Here is a 17,372-nt window from a genome sequence, read left to right as displayed (position 1 = left end):
ACTTTTGTAATCTGTGTCAGGCCTTTAAAACTGTATGTGATGATCCCCTGTGCAGCATTTGTCAGAAAAGACTAGTTAATTATCTTCAAGGATACAAAGCAACCCATTTTGCAGTGTCAAGTAGACACTGGCATACAAAGTCTAATACTGACTGAAGCTCTTTCTGTAATATGTTACTCCAGTAACACCTGCCTCGCTATTTCTTGTTCCTCTTCATGCTATGTTGAAAGATATTCATGCTGCTGATAGTCTTGTCCTTATCTAAGTGTGTGTTAATAAAGGTGTTGTGAGCTGTCTTAGCTTTGTCCGTGATGGTTTAGCTTTTGTAACACAGATTTGTTCACTGTAATTAAATGGCAACAATGAATCACCTTGTTGATTTCAACGTAAATGACTTCCCTGAAATCATACTGTACAGCACACATCATTATCTACTATCTTTCTCCCCTTAACAGTAGACTTTCATTTGAAAGTGTAGTACTCTGCATTTGCCCCATTCTCTTATCCTGGTAGATAACAGTATCAAGCAGAAACCAAGAGCTATGAAACAAAATTGTGATAGCCATAAAGTGTGATTGCACTATATTAATTTGTTATTAAATGGAATTGCAAAACTGCTGTTGAGACAGCGTGAGTGTGGATTAAAGTCCCTGAGGTTAGCAATTTCTTCTGTCTTGTGTTCTGGAAATGTAGGATGGTGAGAATGGCTTGTAGTGAGCCAGAGCAAGGATGAGCTGGGTTAAACAGTTTAGCAGCTCTACAGACTGATTATTCTAGTTCAGCACTGGAAGAGGTCAGAGCAGACAGCCCGCACTGCAGTGGCAGATATGGCAACTGCTTGCTACCCATAGAGCCTCAACTCAGACTGAGACTGCACAGTAATATTTTGGGGGTTTCGGAGATTTGAATCAGTGACTTAAGTCAAGTGTAACAGGAAATTTGAGGAGTTATTTTCCCCAGAAACAGCTTTCCCCATCACCTGTGTGCGTCAGAAAGAGTGCTACTCACAGAAGCATTACAGGAATCATCAGCCTTCAAATAGGCATCCTTTATTTTTAACCCACTGAAAGCTACTTGTTTGTTCAGATTGAGTGTTCCTCTGCGATCACAGGAAGCTATTGAAATGAGCTGCAGAGACGGGATTCAGGAAGAAAATGGAGGGAGACATAGTAGTTGCAGATACACTAGCTGCAGTTTTCTCCAGCTGTTTTTCACCAAAAGCATTGCACACTCTTTCATGAACAACAGGCCTGCTGTATTAAAGTGTGTAAGATGTGCTAAATAACACGGCCCTTGCTCACACAGGCTGAAAATGCATGGGTCAGATGCAAAGATAGTGCAAGGCTACGATCATCTTGAAGTTGAGCCTGTTCATGCTACAGCAGGTCTGGCTAACGATGTTGCATGTTTAGCTCTCTTGGATATGATTCCTAATAGGAGAACGGCTTTATTCTTCTACCTTAGTCCTGCAAATATTTGTTTCTGGAGTATTTCTACCCTCAGCATTTCTACTGTTGAAGAGCCGCATCAGTGAGGAGGGCTGGGCGGACTCAACCATACGGCACTACAACCTGGTGGTACTGGGTGAAAAATACCCTATTCTCCCATTGGACAAAGCACTTCACCATGCACCAGAGGTGAGTGGAGGAGCCCTCTGAAGTCCATAGTGCCACACGGGACAGAGCCGACATCGAGCTGCTGCTCAGGGTGGGGCTTTGAGTCACATTCATCCCCAGCAGCCAGGAGGTAGGGTCAGGCACCAGCTCCTTCAGCACATTGTCTGCACTGTGGCTCTGCTCCCGCAGCTCCTAGGAGGAATGGATGTGAACTTGCTCACAGTTCTGGCTGTTCTGGCAGTCGCGGTTACTCAGACGTCTGAGAGTAAGTACAACTGCACTGTGTCTACTTCTGTGCTTCAAACTCCTTAAAGTAAACGAATAAAAGGACACAAAGCGTGTCTACCTGGAATTGTGTCTGCTTGAGCTTTTGCAGCTCTCCATGGGACAATAGACAATAGTTCAGAGGTCTGTGCTCGGAGGATTTACAAAGTGAAATCCGGCTGTCTTAAACAATTGGCATTTGTTTCAGAGGAGTCAAGGTTTCACCTGAGCATTTCCTCAATATTTCTACAATAGATAGGGTGGCTTTATGATTCTGTAAAATGGCTTAAACAAGGAAAAGCCAAGTGGGCTTATCTGTCATAGCAAACATTATCAAGAACATCATAGCTGAGCAATTTTAACTTCTGAAGGTATAGGACCTTTAAAGCAGTGATTTCCTGAGGTAATACCTAATAAAATGTCACTATTTGTTTAAGGGGATCTCTGTAGTTCACCTGAAAGTTCCTCCTTTCCAAGCTTCTCAAGACGAAGTATGTTTAGAAATCACTTGCTCTTTCTCCTTCAAAGTGAAATCGCCTCGGATGGCAAAGATTTCAGAAAACTTTTAATGACACGTAACTGATTTCTCCCAGCAGAAAAGCAGTTTTGCATGCTCTGTGTTTGGTGCAGCATGTCTCAAGGATTCAGAAGATCTGCATTTTCACTGAAATTAAAAAAATTAAACTTGATTAGCCAGTGCTGTGCTTGAAGTCTTAGCTCTTCCTTGTAAATTTCTACTGTAAAATAAGCTGTGTTCACAGAGAAGACAATTCAAATTCCAGAGCACTTCAGCCTTAGAGTTTTCCCTTTCTCAAGCTCCACTGGCTTCAGTAGGAGTAGGAATTGTGCAGTTCTTTGAGGATTTAGACTACATTCAGGCAAAATCTGCCTTAAAACTCTGTCCTGTTAAAATGGCCACTGCACCTGCTGGCATGGGAAGGCTCTGCAGGAGCTCTTCTATTAGATTTATGATCTGGCCACTCAGCAGCATCTTGCACAATAAGACTGGCATGTACATGCACAGGTCAAAGTAAAGGTTCTCATAGAACACATTCTTTTATACTGAACCATTTGGCACAGGGGAAATACCTTCACCACCTAACTTTCCTCATGCAAACATGCTCCATACTTAGCGACAATATTCAAACAGCAGAACCCACAATCAAAATGGGGAGAACCAAAATGTGGGTATCTGGGTACAGGTACATTGTACCCTCATCTGAACTAGATTTAGGGTTAACCGTAATTAGGCTTCTTAGGCTGGCCATTATGCATCCATTTATTTCAGCTTCACAGTACACATAATACAAGCAAGATTTGGGCTGCTACATGCAAACTTGCAAACTTTGCTTGAGGATATGAATTGGTAGCCTCTGGCAGAGGCCAGGAAAGCTGTCTAGCAGCCATAATTACACCCAGCCACATTCAGGAACATGACCCTGACAGGCAGAGCCAGAAAAGAGATCTAGGTTGTTCTGTAGGGTGTAAAGGAGAATTTTTCCCCCTGTAATATAATTCAAAAGAAGTTTTTGCAATTTCACTTTAACCCCCCCCCGTTAATCTTCCGTCATCCCGTCTCAGTGCCAGGGATTTAGAGAGCCATCTCTCCTGCAGTGAGGTGGGCAGCACTGCATGGCAGAATAATGCAGCAGGTCAGGCAAGGGGACCTATTTCAAAGGTGGTTGGTTTGAATCTCAGTGTGAGAAGACTCCTACATGCATTTCATCTTGAAGACAGGAAAAGAGAAACTTGATAATTCTTGTACAGTAAAGCATCCAAACCAAGTGGTGAATGCTACAGGGTAGGAATAACAACTAAATAAGACTGTCTGGGTCTTCCCAAAGGAGTTAGATAATTATCATGGCCAAGTTATTCCAGTAATGCTGGTCTGGTCAGAGTAAGAGTGATCTGTGCAGTGTGGGAGATGGGTTCCCTCTCATCAAATTGTATTGTTTCATTAAAAAAGCCAGATGTATGTTCATATGACAGCTTCTTTTTGCATCTTAATGTGCAGGTCATTATGTGGTTTGGTTTTGCAAGGGACAGTGGAAATTTCACCTTCTGGAATGGCACTGGATATTAGTGTTTGTTTGACCACATCAATATTACAACTCTGCTTTGCCAGTTTTCAGCCTCCCTTTCCTAGATGCTTTGTAGTCCAGAGCATCCAGGATGTTGTATGGGGACAGCCAGCTTGCAAACTGATAGAGATTTGATGGACAAAGACCCATTTGAAATCATGACCTATATGACAGACCCATCTGTCTACCTATAGTCAGCCTTCCACCCTTGAAAATGTCTATATTAGCAGCAGTTGTCATAGCAGAATGAGAAAAGCATCACTGTATTACTTCATTTGTGTTTATTCTTGGTCATAAAATTGTATGGTATGATTTATATAGTTATATATAACAATTGATGCTTTATTTATTGTTGGTTCCACCACTTCAGCAAGCATAGCTTAGAATCCCGTCTATCTTTTCTTTATCTCTGTCTCAGAATTATGCTTTAACTGTATTACCATGCACCCAAAATAGTAGGATGCATTAGAGCATTTTTCAGCAGTTTACTTCCCTTCTCATCTCCAGCTATTAAGCAACCTCCTTGCTTTTACAGAGTACAGCTATGTTACATTTGCCAAGGATTCTAGCATCCTGCTTTGTTCACCTGCCAATCTGGATCAGAGCCTTCTGCCTAATCAAATACTGACTTGCTTTAAGTTAAGATGAAAAGGCCTGATTTGAGATACTGAACTCCTAAAATAGCATCAAGTTTGGTTTAGATGAGAGGAACATTTTTCTGGCAGCTTCGTGCACAAAGGAATACTAAATTATCTGCCTTAGAGTAGTTAATATAAAGTGTGGGTGTTGTGACAGTAAGTTTCCTTCCAAGGACAGAACCTGAATGCTATTCATATACCTACAACACCAGATTAAGAGCTCAGACTTTACTGAAATGGCTGTATTGAGACCAGAGCATTTAAATACGTATCATGTTCTGACTAAGCAAGATATTCATCCGATTAATCAACTTTTTCCAGATGTACAAAACCTACTCTGTAACCACAAAAGAATTCCAGCAGAAAACACTAATCCCTGCTGTTAATAGTCCCAGGTGGGCCAACATTGTACAAGAGGTGCAGATTTGCATCGGTTCATTGTGAACCTGAGGCATGCTATCAGCAGGTCTCACATTTCAGCATAAGAAGTTCCTCAGGTTTATGGATCTCACTGTGCAAGAGAAGCTGTCCCAGACCACACAGTATGTTGGGAGAACCCATTCTGCTTAAGAACTATATGTATCTTTGCTGGGATCCCTTAGTCTGTGTAAGTGCAAGAACTATCTTTTGGAGGAGTTTTGTTACACATGCATTTTGTTACACAGCATGACCTTTTGCGCAGCAGTGCATAGGTCACATCCAGTTCACAAAGGTCACCTAAGGGCCCTGCCAGCAGTACTGACAGTCTTTTCTATGCTGCCAGCAGCATTCAGGAGGGACCACCAAGGACCTGCTCAAAGCACTAACTGCTGGAGTGAAACCTGCCAGGAAAAGAGCTGCACAAGCCCTCCCTAAGACAGCTGTGTTGGTTCTGGAGCAGAGAGAAATCAGGGTCCAAAAATGCCTTTCCCACTGTTCTCACCTAATGACCAGCTTTCCCTACCGTGTTTAGTCAAAAGAGGCCAAAATAAAAACAGAGCTAAGAGCAAGCACAAGGGTGGGAACATTATGGCACTATCACTCACCATTTATTTCCATGTGGCTTCACCTCCTCTTGTTTCTCCATCTGCCCACCCTTCATGAGGTGAAGACCTGCCCTGCCATGTTAGATTTTCTGCAGAAGAGTCTGGCTGAAACAATGGCTGCTCTTTCTCTTTGCCAGTGGTCTGCCCTACCCATACTGACAGAGCAACCCAGTCCTACCTGCCTAAAAGCTGCAGCCAGGGAGCAGCAGAACAGAGACCAGCTACTCCTACTGTATGCCATAGGAGGGCTCTTTATCAGGCACTACAGTTTCCCTAAATGAGTAGGCAAATCTAAGAATATCAGCTCAAAACTGAAGAAAGAGGGGAATGTTCTTTGTTGCCCCAGAAACTGAGCAGGCAGCAACAATTGCTTTTCACATTTCTTGGCTGCACCCCAGATGATAAGGCCTTCCTCAGCGGTTTAGTCTGTGGCTCTCGAGTTTGAGAATGATGACAAAAAAAGAGCAAACCAAAAAGGATGAGAAAAGTTTCTATGGACTAACTTTAGCCAGGTAGCAGACAGCAAATGGAAACAAGAAACTTGACAATCAAAGAGACTTGATACGATCAGCAGAAGCTTAAAGACAGGTAAAATGAACAGTACCCATGGAGTCTCACAGACTTTAGGGACTCTTTTCCATTTAGGAGCAACATTTTACTGAAAGAGCTTCTAACAGGTCTAGCCGAATGCAGGTGAAAACAAACCACTGTAGGAAGTTTAAGTTAAGTCCCTGGCTAGTTGCTTGACCAACTAGCAGCATTTCAAAATAATTCAGAATTTCATGGATGTTTTTCCTTTTTTAAAGAAAAAATCAGGTTGTCTTTTTTTTTTCCAAATCTGCTAAACAATTTATTCTCAGTAGAAAGGCAAAGCTTTCTCTTCTTTCCACTCCTTTTGAAATTGATAAAGCTGTATAAAGCATGCCAAATGAACCCAGCATAATGAAAAGATCAGCACTATTGTATTCCACAAAATGCATGCATCTGAAAAGGAGGTCTTTTCTAAGCATCCTTAGAGAGAAAGTGGGGTGAGTGAAGGTATTTTTCCAATTAATATCTCACTTGCCCCCCATAAAGGTACTTTATTTGCTCCAGTAGACTTTTCTGCAAGATTGAAGATGGCATTTCAAGATATGGAACACAACATTTAAAAACCAATATGTCTTCCCCTGGTGAGAGTTCCCACGGAAGAAATACCAAACCAGATAATACCACCTGCTGAAGTAATGACAGGGCAATCCCTGAGTGGACCTGTCTCAAGGCCCATCAGTGAGCTTGTCAGTCCTTTCAGCAGCTCCATTAGCTTTCTGGTTAAAGATGCTCAGTGTCAGACAACAGGTCTAAATGATTCTGGGTAAGCAGCTGTGGATTTCTGATTGTGCCACTGAGCCATAGAGACAAATGAAATGCGCAGCACTGAAAAAAAACTCTTTGACTGATAAATAGCATTCAAAAGGCCATGCAAAGATCCTTGTGAAAAACCACAGTTCTTTGCTCTTAGCCATGGTTTAGACCAATGATTACTAATAAACCTGATCTAATTGCTGAAAACACAGAAGACAGAGTATTGGGTTGTGCTGAAATCATTAGCTTTGCTTATTGTCTCCTGGTTTCTTTTCACTTGTAGGATTAGCATGCAGTTACAGCAATAATGGACTGCGCAAAGGAGCTGCTGGATGACTCAGTGCTCCAGGAGAGCAGCATGCCCTCCCCTGGGGCTCTGAGGAAATACAGGAATTCCTTGGCTCCTGCCATGGTCCCGCTTCACGCTCACAGTTTAAAAAAAACAAAAAAACAAAAAAACCAAAACAAAACAACAACAAATTTTTTTTTAAAACTGATCTCCATGTAAAAAGGTAACAGTTACCACAAGTGCCTCTGTCAGCACAAGGCTGCCGATGACATTTTCATGCTGTCTGATGAAAAGACCCTGATGCCATGTATTCATCTGTGATTCAAAGATAACTGATTTTTATTTTCCATACGGTAGCTGCACTTCCCTGCACAGAACAACAACAACATTATTTAAAAGTGACAGCTTCTTCTTGATCAGAAATTAGTGCAGATCAAAATTTCTCAAGACAAGCACCCATACACCTATGAAAGCAAGACAGCATCCCTTGTCTCTGAGGCACACATCTCAAATAAAAGTTACTAACAGCTTCTTGATCTCCGTAAGAAATGCTTTGCCTCTTTGGACAAGAACATAAGCACTACCTCATTCGCATTTCATATAAAATTTCAGTCTGCTTTCTGTTAGTGTATTCACCAGTCTCCCATGCAATCTGTTGCATGCCCTCATGTCCAGAGGCACAGCTTTTGCAATAGCTGCATAAATTAGATGTGAGTGGCCTCATGTTCCAGTTCAAAGATGACTGAGCATCAGGTAGTTGAATGCACTCTAAAACTGTTATTCTAGTTATGTGAGTGATACATAAAGGTGCAATTGCAAAGAAGATTCTGAAAGATGCAATTCCTGTTGGCTAAATTCCCTGCAAAAGGGCAGTCACACAAGTGGTAAGTGTGATACAAGCCCACTCAAGAACTGTATCAAGAATTTTGCTTTATTTTCCTTATATGAGTTTTTGCATACTTTTCCTCACAAAGCTATAAAAGTACCTCAATGTTAATTTCATAACTTTCAGTTATACAGTGTATAAATTATAACATAGTGCTATATACTAGATGATCTTTGAAGGTCCCTTCCAATCCAAACTATGCTATGATTCTATATAGTGATATGTATTGCACTATAAAGTGATGTACAGATGGTTCAGATCTGAAGATTGAAGAAAGTGATGTGTTTAAGTACTTAAAGTGGGATGAGGGCAAGAGATTGTGGGCAGGCACTGGGCAAACCAGGTAAGGAAGAGTTCAGGAGACAGCTGCCTCATCCTAAGACCTTCTGTAATATCCAGCCATTCCACAGGAGGGTGGCAATGGTTGCCTTGTCAAGTATTTAGGTTCATTTATACCTCAAGGAAGCACAGGGCTAGACCTCTCCAAAAAGCACAACCATCAACCTCAGATAAAGTTCAAGCTATCAGATAATTACCCTTCCTTGAGTTTTTATACCACAGAATCCTGCCAGGAGTTGATGGCAACAGTAGAAGTACATATATCAGTGTTACCAGTGCTGTCTTGAGTCCTCAGAAAAAATTAAACTTAGTGGCACTCAGTGAGCGGAATTCCTGTCTACAAACACCAATTAACTGGCTTCACAAACAATATGTTGTTGAAGAGAGAAAAGCAAGGGGCAACAGGGAAATACTGCAGGTAACAATTAATTAATCCTTCTGCACAATATGATTATTTACAGCCCTCCTTTTGGTTTGCTGAAGAGGCAACTGCTAGCTCAGCTGCTTTCCTTCACCCTCTCTTCCAGCTGCACAGTCCCAGGGCTGTGCCACCAATCCCAATGGTACAAAAGCTCCCTGCAAGCTGCAGCTGACTGGTGCTCAGTGACTCCTGCTGTATTGCTGGCTCAACCAGCATCTGCTATCCCAGTGCTCAGCAAGCACCCTCGCAAAGAACAGAGCACTCAGTCTTCTTACAGGAAAACTTTTACACAGACTTCTCGTCTCCTGCTTACAGGAACTGAAATTGATTCTCCTGCTTCTTTTTATGTTGCTCTATGATTTCTGTGCTCCAAGACCAAATGATTACTTAAGGAACAGCACAATTTACGGGCTAGGAAAAAAAAAATAAAAAAATGTCAAAGCAAAGAGGAAGGAGGCTTTCTCCCTACTTTTCCCAGATGAGTTCACAGACAAGAACAAACACTGGAGTCCTTGCTGTGCTTGGTTTGATTCTGAGACCCTCACATCCTTGGTAAATCCCTGAGCCACATAGCTTTGCTTGTCCTTGAGCTGATGGATGGAACCCTTTTAGAAAGCCTGTTTCTGTGATAGAGCAGAAGAAAATTGAACACCAAAATGTTAGTATTTTTCATCCAAAAAATTGTGAGTTATGATCTGCCTTTTAAGGTTCAGTGTTTTTTTATTTTCAATATGCCATTAGCAAGCAGGAAAAAATCTGCAGGAGGTCATTCTCTAGTGAAGATACATTCAGCCATGGCAGCTCTTGGGACAAAAGAAAACACAAAACCCAGCAACAGCATTAATAATCTCAATCCATAATCATCCTGATTCAACCTCACAAGGCAGAGCTTTTAAATTAAGCTCCTGTCACTTCCTGTGTAATTAATGTTGCTATTATTTTTATTTTACTGTAACAAGCCTTTAATATGTGTGCACAAGGAGAGGTGGAGGAAGCTGCTCTTTAGACAACAAAAACATTCAACTGTTTTGTGGGAAAAGGTGATGAATAAAGCCAGGCAGCACTATCTGCTGTGGGCCAGTAAGAAAAGGAAGAAAAAACCTGTTTGGTTTGCCTGTTTGGTTCACAGAATCATGAGGGCCTGATAATGAGGGAAAATGAACAAATTCATAACTCACCTGGCCACAGAATGGCTGCTTGCCTCACTAAATGGCGTTCTCTATGCTGAGCACATTACCAAAGGATGTGAGCAGGGGACAACAGTCACAGGGTCAGTGGAGGTGATCCTTCCCCTCCATTCAGCAGTAGTGAGGCCATATCTGGAGAGCTGGGTCCAGTTCTGGGCTCCTCAGTACAAGACAGACACGGACTCACTGGAGACAGTCCAGTGAAAGGCCACAAAGATGATGAAGGGGCTGGAGCATTTTGCATGTGAGGAAAGGCTGAGAGAGCTGCGACAGTCCAGCCTGGAGAAGAGGCTCCAGGGAGTTCTCATCAAGGTGGTGTAACCATCATTCCCACACCTGATGGGACTGAAAGAAGGTGCCAGGCTCTCTGCAGTAGTGCCCAGTGACAATGGCAATGGGCACAAATTAAAACACATTAAACAATCTGAACACAAGAAATTACTTTTTGGTTTTTTTTTTGCTGTGAGGGCAGTCGAACACTGGAGCAGGTTGTACAGGTATCTTGTGGAATCTCCTTCCCTGGAGATATTCAGAAAGCATCTGGACAAGCAGCTGCATGTGGGCATGCTTAAGCAGGAGAGGCTGGACCAGATGACCTCCAGAGGCCCCTTCCAACCTCAACCATCCTTTGATTTTGTGAAGTACAGCTATGACTTCTCCCCTTCATATCTTTGTTGTTTCTAACATTGTTGTTACTGTTTTTAGCTTTGTTTCCTGGGGCCTTTAACTGTTGCACGAAAATTTCAGATGAAATTCCCAAAGCGATTCTCCGAAGAGTGGAGAGGTTTGAAATCCAGAAAGCTGATGGCCTGTGCCACCTAGAAGCTGTTATGTAAGAGACGTTTTGGGTCCTTCACTGTGTAACGGGTATTGTTTACTTAAAACCTATTAGGTGCCATTTAAGTGAGCAGAACCTTAGAATGCTAACAGAAATTCAAGAAAAAAAAGATTTAGGATTTTGTGTGGTTTCAGAACTCTCCTTCCTTACGCTGTTTAAACTTCTGATTGCTAAAACTGAATTTCCTTTCACTAAGAATATTGATCATTATCCAGCCTGCACTAACTTTGACACTTGCTTTATTTTCAGAACTGAAGAATGACTCATGTACCTTAAGACTTCTTTTGAACTACTGATCAATCAACTACTGATTCTCTACAAGCCTTGCCTAAATTCATTAAATCTTCTTTACTTTTGTACATCCACATTTCTTTCCTTTTTTTTTTTTTTTGGCTAGTACTGTTTGGGGATAAATGGGTAAATTTTAAAGAAATCCTGAATATTTTTTATTTCTAGATATTTTAATTATTATTATAATAAGAATAATTATGTGGTCTACTTATTTATTGGCCATAGAAATGTACTATTTTGCACTGTGGTTCTTTTCAGACCCACTGAAGTAGTAAAGCTTTTTTCAGATTTTGGAAGACAAGTGTAATCGTACAAACTTTACACCCTAGCTTTTACAATCAGACAAAAGTGACTAGCCATAGTATAAAATATAATTTATGATTAACAAATTCTAGCTTTGTGGTCTTCATAGGTGAGTGATAAGTATGATCATCTTTTAAATGTTCGGGAGTTAAAAATTTTTCTTTGAAATTTTTCTTTGAAACTAACAGCCATTTTTTGCTCTGGCAGTCTCTACATAGAAGGCAGAAAGTTTTGTGTGAGCCCACGGATTAGAAAAGCTAAAAAATGGATGAAGAAGAATAAGCACAGGACTCCCAGAAAGAAACTCCATGGTAGAAAGCAGAGAAGAATCAGAATTATTAAAAGAAAAGGGAAGAAACAATAACAAGATAAAGCAAGCTCCATGATGAAGATACCTGTGGCATATGGCATTTTGAACGTAGATACCAGACTTTGTCAATGATGGATGATTGTAGCATTAAAATGACTGTTCAAGTACCTAAGTGCTAGAGAAAACAGTGGCAGAAAACATCACCTGTACGTAAGAATAACGCTGCTCAGATTACCAGTGAGATGACAAGATGTTCCTGACAACGCCTTGTAGCAAGCATTCCCTGTATTTAAATTCAGACCTAAATCCTCCTCTCTCCCACCCTGTTTTCACAACAATCTCCCCTGTAATTTCTATTTTAACATGCCAGTATGCAGTTCCTCCTCATTGATCCATTTTCCCAGTACTGTTCTTGGTCCTTCTTTGTCTGCAATCACCTTTGTCGCCTGTTTTGTTTCTATTCTTCCAGTCATTCTTTTATTTCTTCTTAAAATTTTACAGATAGCTTTCCAGATACTAGTTTTGTTTAACTGGCCAAAACCATGTATCTTTTACCTGTTCCAAACAATCTCTGCTCTTGGCTGTTAATATCATGAAATATAATTTCAGTGATAATAACCAAGCTTGTTTATCGAGCCCAAAGTGTGGCATCTGGAGCTATGCAACAAAGATAATCTCTACTGACTTTGTTTTTTCAATTACCTGTTCAAACTTCAGATGGGTCCTTCCTACCCTCTTTGCTGAATTCCTAGTAACTAGCATTGAAAATTGCACATATCTGTCAAAGCCTTTCTTTGTAGACTAATTGTGATGCTGGTCTGACTAATGACTAGTGACTATGCCACACCATAACCTCCCACCCACTGCTCTGCACTGCCTTCTCCTGTGTGACACAGTCTCCAGTTCCCTTGCTCCTTCCTTGGAAAATTCAAACTAATTTACTATTTCTGCAAAACCACCTCAGTCAAAAGCACTTTTCCTCAGAGGCATGCGTGGGAAGTAGCAAATGAGGGAAAAGAAGGGTTTCAAAAAGAGTGAATGCCACAGAATGCATACTTTAAATATTTACTTAGCTAGCAAAAAATACTCAGTATACAGCATAATTCTGTTCTTCATCCTTTTCCCCTGCTAATTACTGTTTGTTCCCATTCACTGCATTTGACTTAGATTAGCTCCTCAGAGTTGTCTCTTGGGTTTGTTCGGTAATTGTTATGTCTAACCACATACTGCAAATATGGGAGAAAGCATGGCAGATGACAGTAGACAGAAGCAGCCACTTTTAGCTCCCTAAATAAAATAAAGATGAACATCTGTACAAGGCAACTACAGAACAGGTAGCATACTCCCACAGATGCACATCTGATGAAAAGAAGTGACTCCTTTCAAAACAGGTATGAAAAAACAAGAAATTATCTTCCCTGATGAGCCAATATCCTCCTAACATCTCTATCATCTAATTCCTCTTCCAGTTTCTAGGGAATATTGTGTACACCATTGTACATTGTACCACATGCCAACATACACTATTGTTTATGCTGGCATTTCTACATCCTCTTCCTGCTGAAATGACATGCAGGAAGCTTTCTGCCAGGAGCAGGAGCTGGAATTGCTCTCTCTGACTCTGAATATGCACAGAGTATCTTCTTCCTGAATGCCATGATCAGCATGCTGGGGAGGCAGAGGATGGACCCTGGATGATGCAAGCTGAAATGGCACACGTACGCCACCATTCCATCTGCACTCTGATGCTGCACTGTCTGGACACCATATGGATATAGTGAATGAGTGTTAGACAGAATCCAACCCTCCTGTGCCCAGGCCATCAGAGAGCCAAGAATGCTAGATTGCTAAAATATATAACACTACCCTATCTACATCTTACTGTTTCTGATAGTTCTATTTATTGTTTTCCTCATGCTCTGCTCCTGATTCCTGATTTTACCTTCACACTTCCCTCTTGAATCACAAGTTTCTAGGTGGGTCCGTGATGGCATCTCAGCTCCTCATAGCCTTCCCATCAATGCAACCAGTAACCTTTTGAGTGTATACAGTGTACCCGAAGTAAAGTATAGAGTGTACCCTAATTTCCATGCTTTTCTACCAGAGACCATCAGTACTTCACAGGATTAGAGCTGCGCAACTAGCTTTTCAGGCTGACACAGGCATGTCTGACACGCATGTGAACCATCTGCTTCACTTACAGAATCATTCAGTGTTTCCACTTGGTAAAGGCAAGTCAGGACAGTCTGGGAGATTTGAGAAAGAAGGGAGCAAAGTCAAGCTGACAGTACAGATGAGAAAAAGTGAAACTATGGCTGTAGTTGAGGCCACAGCAGCATCACCACCACGAGTGGAGTCTGTTATGGGAAGAGGAGGGAAGGGAAGACCCGATTGGTCTGGTCACAGGCTGATGGAAAGATCCATTCAGTCCTGGCTTGCAGACCTGTCAGTTTTAAGTGTGCAGCACAGCTGTGGTTCTCTCTCTGGTTGGAGCACAGTATCTGCTTCCTAGTGGTGACCTCTTTTTGTACTGTCAGCTTTCCTGGGCCCCGCATCTTAGATTTGTATCTGTTCAACAATTATTGCTTCACATTTGAAATTCTGTAATGCTGCAGTTCCCCCTCCTGCACATAGGGTGTAAAAGCAGCAAAGTGGGATCTAAGCACAGTTTTATAGTTTTAATAACTGGAATTGTTACAATTTCACAAATACTCTAAAACCCAGCCATCTCTGCAACTCAAATATTATTGAAATGTTTGCAGTTACTGGACCTACTTTAAGACAGGCTTTGATAGATTTGTTTACATTTCCCAGTTCTTCAGAGTGTGTGTTATTGTGTATCAGGTCTCCTGGAGTCAGCAGATCAAATCGAGATTACCAGATGGCAGAAGTCCTCTACCAGCTGCTAGCTGTATTTCAAGTTTGGGGTCCTGTGCATTCTTCTGAGAACTGAATTAGAAACAACTTCTACTAGTCATTCAATCCAGAAAACTTTCTCCCTTGATACTGGATTAAGAACAGCCTTAAAAGATCTACTGTCTGGTACAGTTTCATCTATCTCTGAACCCTAAAACACAAATATGTAAAAGAAAATCCTTCCAGTTTCCAAACCTTCACTCGGTGACTTCACACTCCCTTTAGCTGAGCACTGTTTTTGACCTTTGCTATTTTGTGCTTGGCAAAAAAAATAAAATCAATACTTTTTTCAGTAAAATCATCTCAACATCTTGTTTTGTGGAAGAGATTACTATTACACATGACATTGTTTTCCTTGAAAATGCCGGGTAAAGCTTTCTTTTCAATGGGTTTAGGCACCTAAAGATGTAGTTGGCTGCATCTCAAAATCCCAGTGAGAATTTTAGTGACTTAGAAGTGTAGCTCCCATTTATCCAGATTAAGCCTGTAATTAATATTCTTGAAATTTTTAATAAATTAACTCTTATACAGTTTTAAGAAAAAGCTTTAATCATCTGTTTATTTTAAGAGTTATTAACCTAATACAACAGTCTCTATCTGTTTAGGAGGCTTTAGGAAAAAAAAAAGTCATGGAGAGAATTGCTGAAGAATTACTAAACAGAAGCAAGGAACCTGTTGGGTCTATTGAGACAAAATCAGCATCCTGAATTTGATACACTGGCTTAAAATGAGGTGAGTCATCAGACAGCAAACACTTCTCTTTCAAAACAGTACTGGATTAGGAGATCCTACCCACCTTTACACTTGAAAAATTGCAAGAGAGCCTCAAGTTCAAACTCCTCTTTTACCAAAACAGATTGGATTTAATGGATGAAGATGCTTCCTAGCAGCATCTGAGCATGTTTCTTCTCCAAGGTTATTCTGGGTTAGCATGCTGAATTTCTTTAGTAATGCCATCTCTATTAAATGGACCTCTCCTGTCTCAGGTTTCCAGTTCTAAGGTTACCGAGGTGCAGGATTCATTTTTGCACACTGGTCCCATAGGGTCTCAACTGAGAATCTCAGTGGACAGATTTGTCAAGCTATAGGGCCACAAAACGAAAACTTGTGTCATTCTTACAAGCTGGGCTGGAAACAGCAGCAATCACATGTCTGGAGCATAGTTTGGTTAGAGAACTATAATTAATTACCTAAGAAGTTTGGAACAAGATTTACCGAGACCTTTAATGTTATTACTGAGATCTTTTTTAGATATTCATATAAATCAACTGTAGTCTGTTGCAGTACGGGTACAGGCACATCCCTTCTTGTGAAAAAAATAGTATTTTTTTCTAGGAATTCTCTTGCAATATACTCAGTGACAGGAAAAGCAAATAGGAGCCTCATAAAGCTGAATAAAAAGAATAATACAACTGGCAGCAACTATAAAATAAATTGTAATGATTAATAAAAACAAGTAGTAAATATTAGTCTATAACTAGCTAATCATCAAACCAGTCTGCAAGACAAGGACAGCTTCCGTGAGTCCAGAAGAGGCCATGGAGATGATCAGAGGGCTGGAGCACCTCTGCTGTGAAGGCAGGCTGAGAGAGCTGGGCTTGTTCAGCCTGAAGAAGAGAAGGCTCCTTAAGGGGAGACCTTAGGGCAGCTCCCAGGACCTAAAGGGGCCAATAGGAAATCTGGAGAAGGACTTTTTACAAGAGCATGTAGTGACAGGACAAGGGGGAATGGCTTTAAACTGACAGCTGGGAGATTTAGATTAGATATTAGGGAAAAATTCTTCACTGTGAGGGTGGTGTGGTTGTGCCCAGAGAAGCTGTGGCTGCCCCATCCCTGACAGTGCTCAAGGCCAGGCTGGAGGGGGCATTGAGCAACCTGCTCTAGTGGAAGGTGTCCCTGCCCATGGCAGGGGGTTGGATGTAAATTTAAATTAGCATCTGGATCCAGAAACATCCTGAGGAGACAAATACATTGCTCTTAGCAGTGTAGGTCAGATACCTGGTCTCTGAATTTAACTTCAGACAACTATTAAGAAAATATGACTGCATTGTGTCCTTAACCTCAGTTTAAAATTCTGAAAATCCAGCAATTGTTCATCACATTTTACTTTTTAGCTTTCCTTCATCATCTGCAGGGTGTAATCTTCAAACACACTTCAGTACTGAAACCATAGGAGAACACGGTTATAATTTTATTGCCTATAGATTGCTAATTTGTTAGGGTTTGTTTGTTTGGTGTTTGGGTTTTTGCTTTTGGGGGTTTTGGGGGGGTTTGGGCTTTGTTGTTGGTTTTTTTTTTTTGCAAAGAAATGATTTTAAATTAATAGTAATGATTTCATGCATGTCTATGTCATGCTACCTTCTACAACACAGAAAGTTAATATCAAAGACTATGGGATGCCTTCCATCCTCTTGTACCGCGGACCATGGAAAAGAAAGCAATAATATAAATCATCTCCCCAAGCTGATCCTAGTCATTTTGGCACTTTTTTTTTATTAGATCTGTAAAGATGTAATAAAGGTAAGAAGATTCATCTTTACATCTGTATTTACTGTTGACTACACACCAAAAAAAAGAATCACAAAAACCCATTCTGCCTTTACCATTTTGAAGGCAAATACGAC

At 41.0% G+C, this 17,372-nt stretch overlaps 2 protein-coding genes across 3 annotated transcripts in view; both read left to right on the top strand.

Annotated features, from left to right (window-relative positions):
* Positions 1 to 17,372, top strand: part of SELENOP (selenoprotein P) — a 170,146-nt gene that overhangs the window by 66,928 nt on the left and 85,846 nt on the right. The gene's annotated exons all lie outside the window — the stretch shown is intronic.
* CCL28 (C-C motif chemokine ligand 28) lies at positions 1,632 to 12,906 on the top strand. Its single transcript, XM_057418060.1, has 3 exons — positions 1,632 to 1,881; positions 10,796 to 10,922; positions 11,730 to 12,906. The coding sequence occupies exons 1-3, from the start codon at positions 1,818 to 1,820 to the stop codon at positions 11,884 to 11,886; spliced, it is 348 nt and encodes a 115-aa protein (XP_057274043.1). The 5' UTR covers positions 1,632 to 1,817; the 3' UTR covers positions 11,887 to 12,906.

The sequence above is a fragment of the Pezoporus wallicus genome, unplaced genomic scaffold, assembly GCF_028554395.1.
Source record: "Pezoporus wallicus isolate ANWC-B61680 ecotype Strahan unplaced genomic scaffold, APGP_CSIRO_Pwel_v1 contig_8557, whole genome shotgun sequence".
NCBI classification, from domain to species: domain Eukaryota; kingdom Metazoa; phylum Chordata; class Aves; order Psittaciformes; family Psittacidae; genus Pezoporus; species Pezoporus wallicus.
The sequence above is the reverse complement of the archived record's forward strand: the minus strand, read 5'-3'. Positions and strand labels throughout refer to the sequence as shown.

Excerpts from the sequence above, each read along its gene's own strand:
- CCL28 (XM_057418060.1), top strand. The coding sequence starts at position 1,818 with ATGGATGTGAACTTGCTCACAGTTCTGGCTGTTCTGGCAGTCGCGGTT. Across the intron at positions 1,882-10,795 it reads GGTTACTCAGACGTCTGAGA|CTTTGTTTCCTGGGGCCTTT; the intron begins GTAAGTACAACT and ends TACTGTTTTTAG. Across the intron at positions 10,923-11,729 it reads TGCCACCTAGAAGCTGTTAT|TCTCTACATAGAAGGCAGAA; the intron begins GTAAGAGACGTT and ends TTGCTCTGGCAG.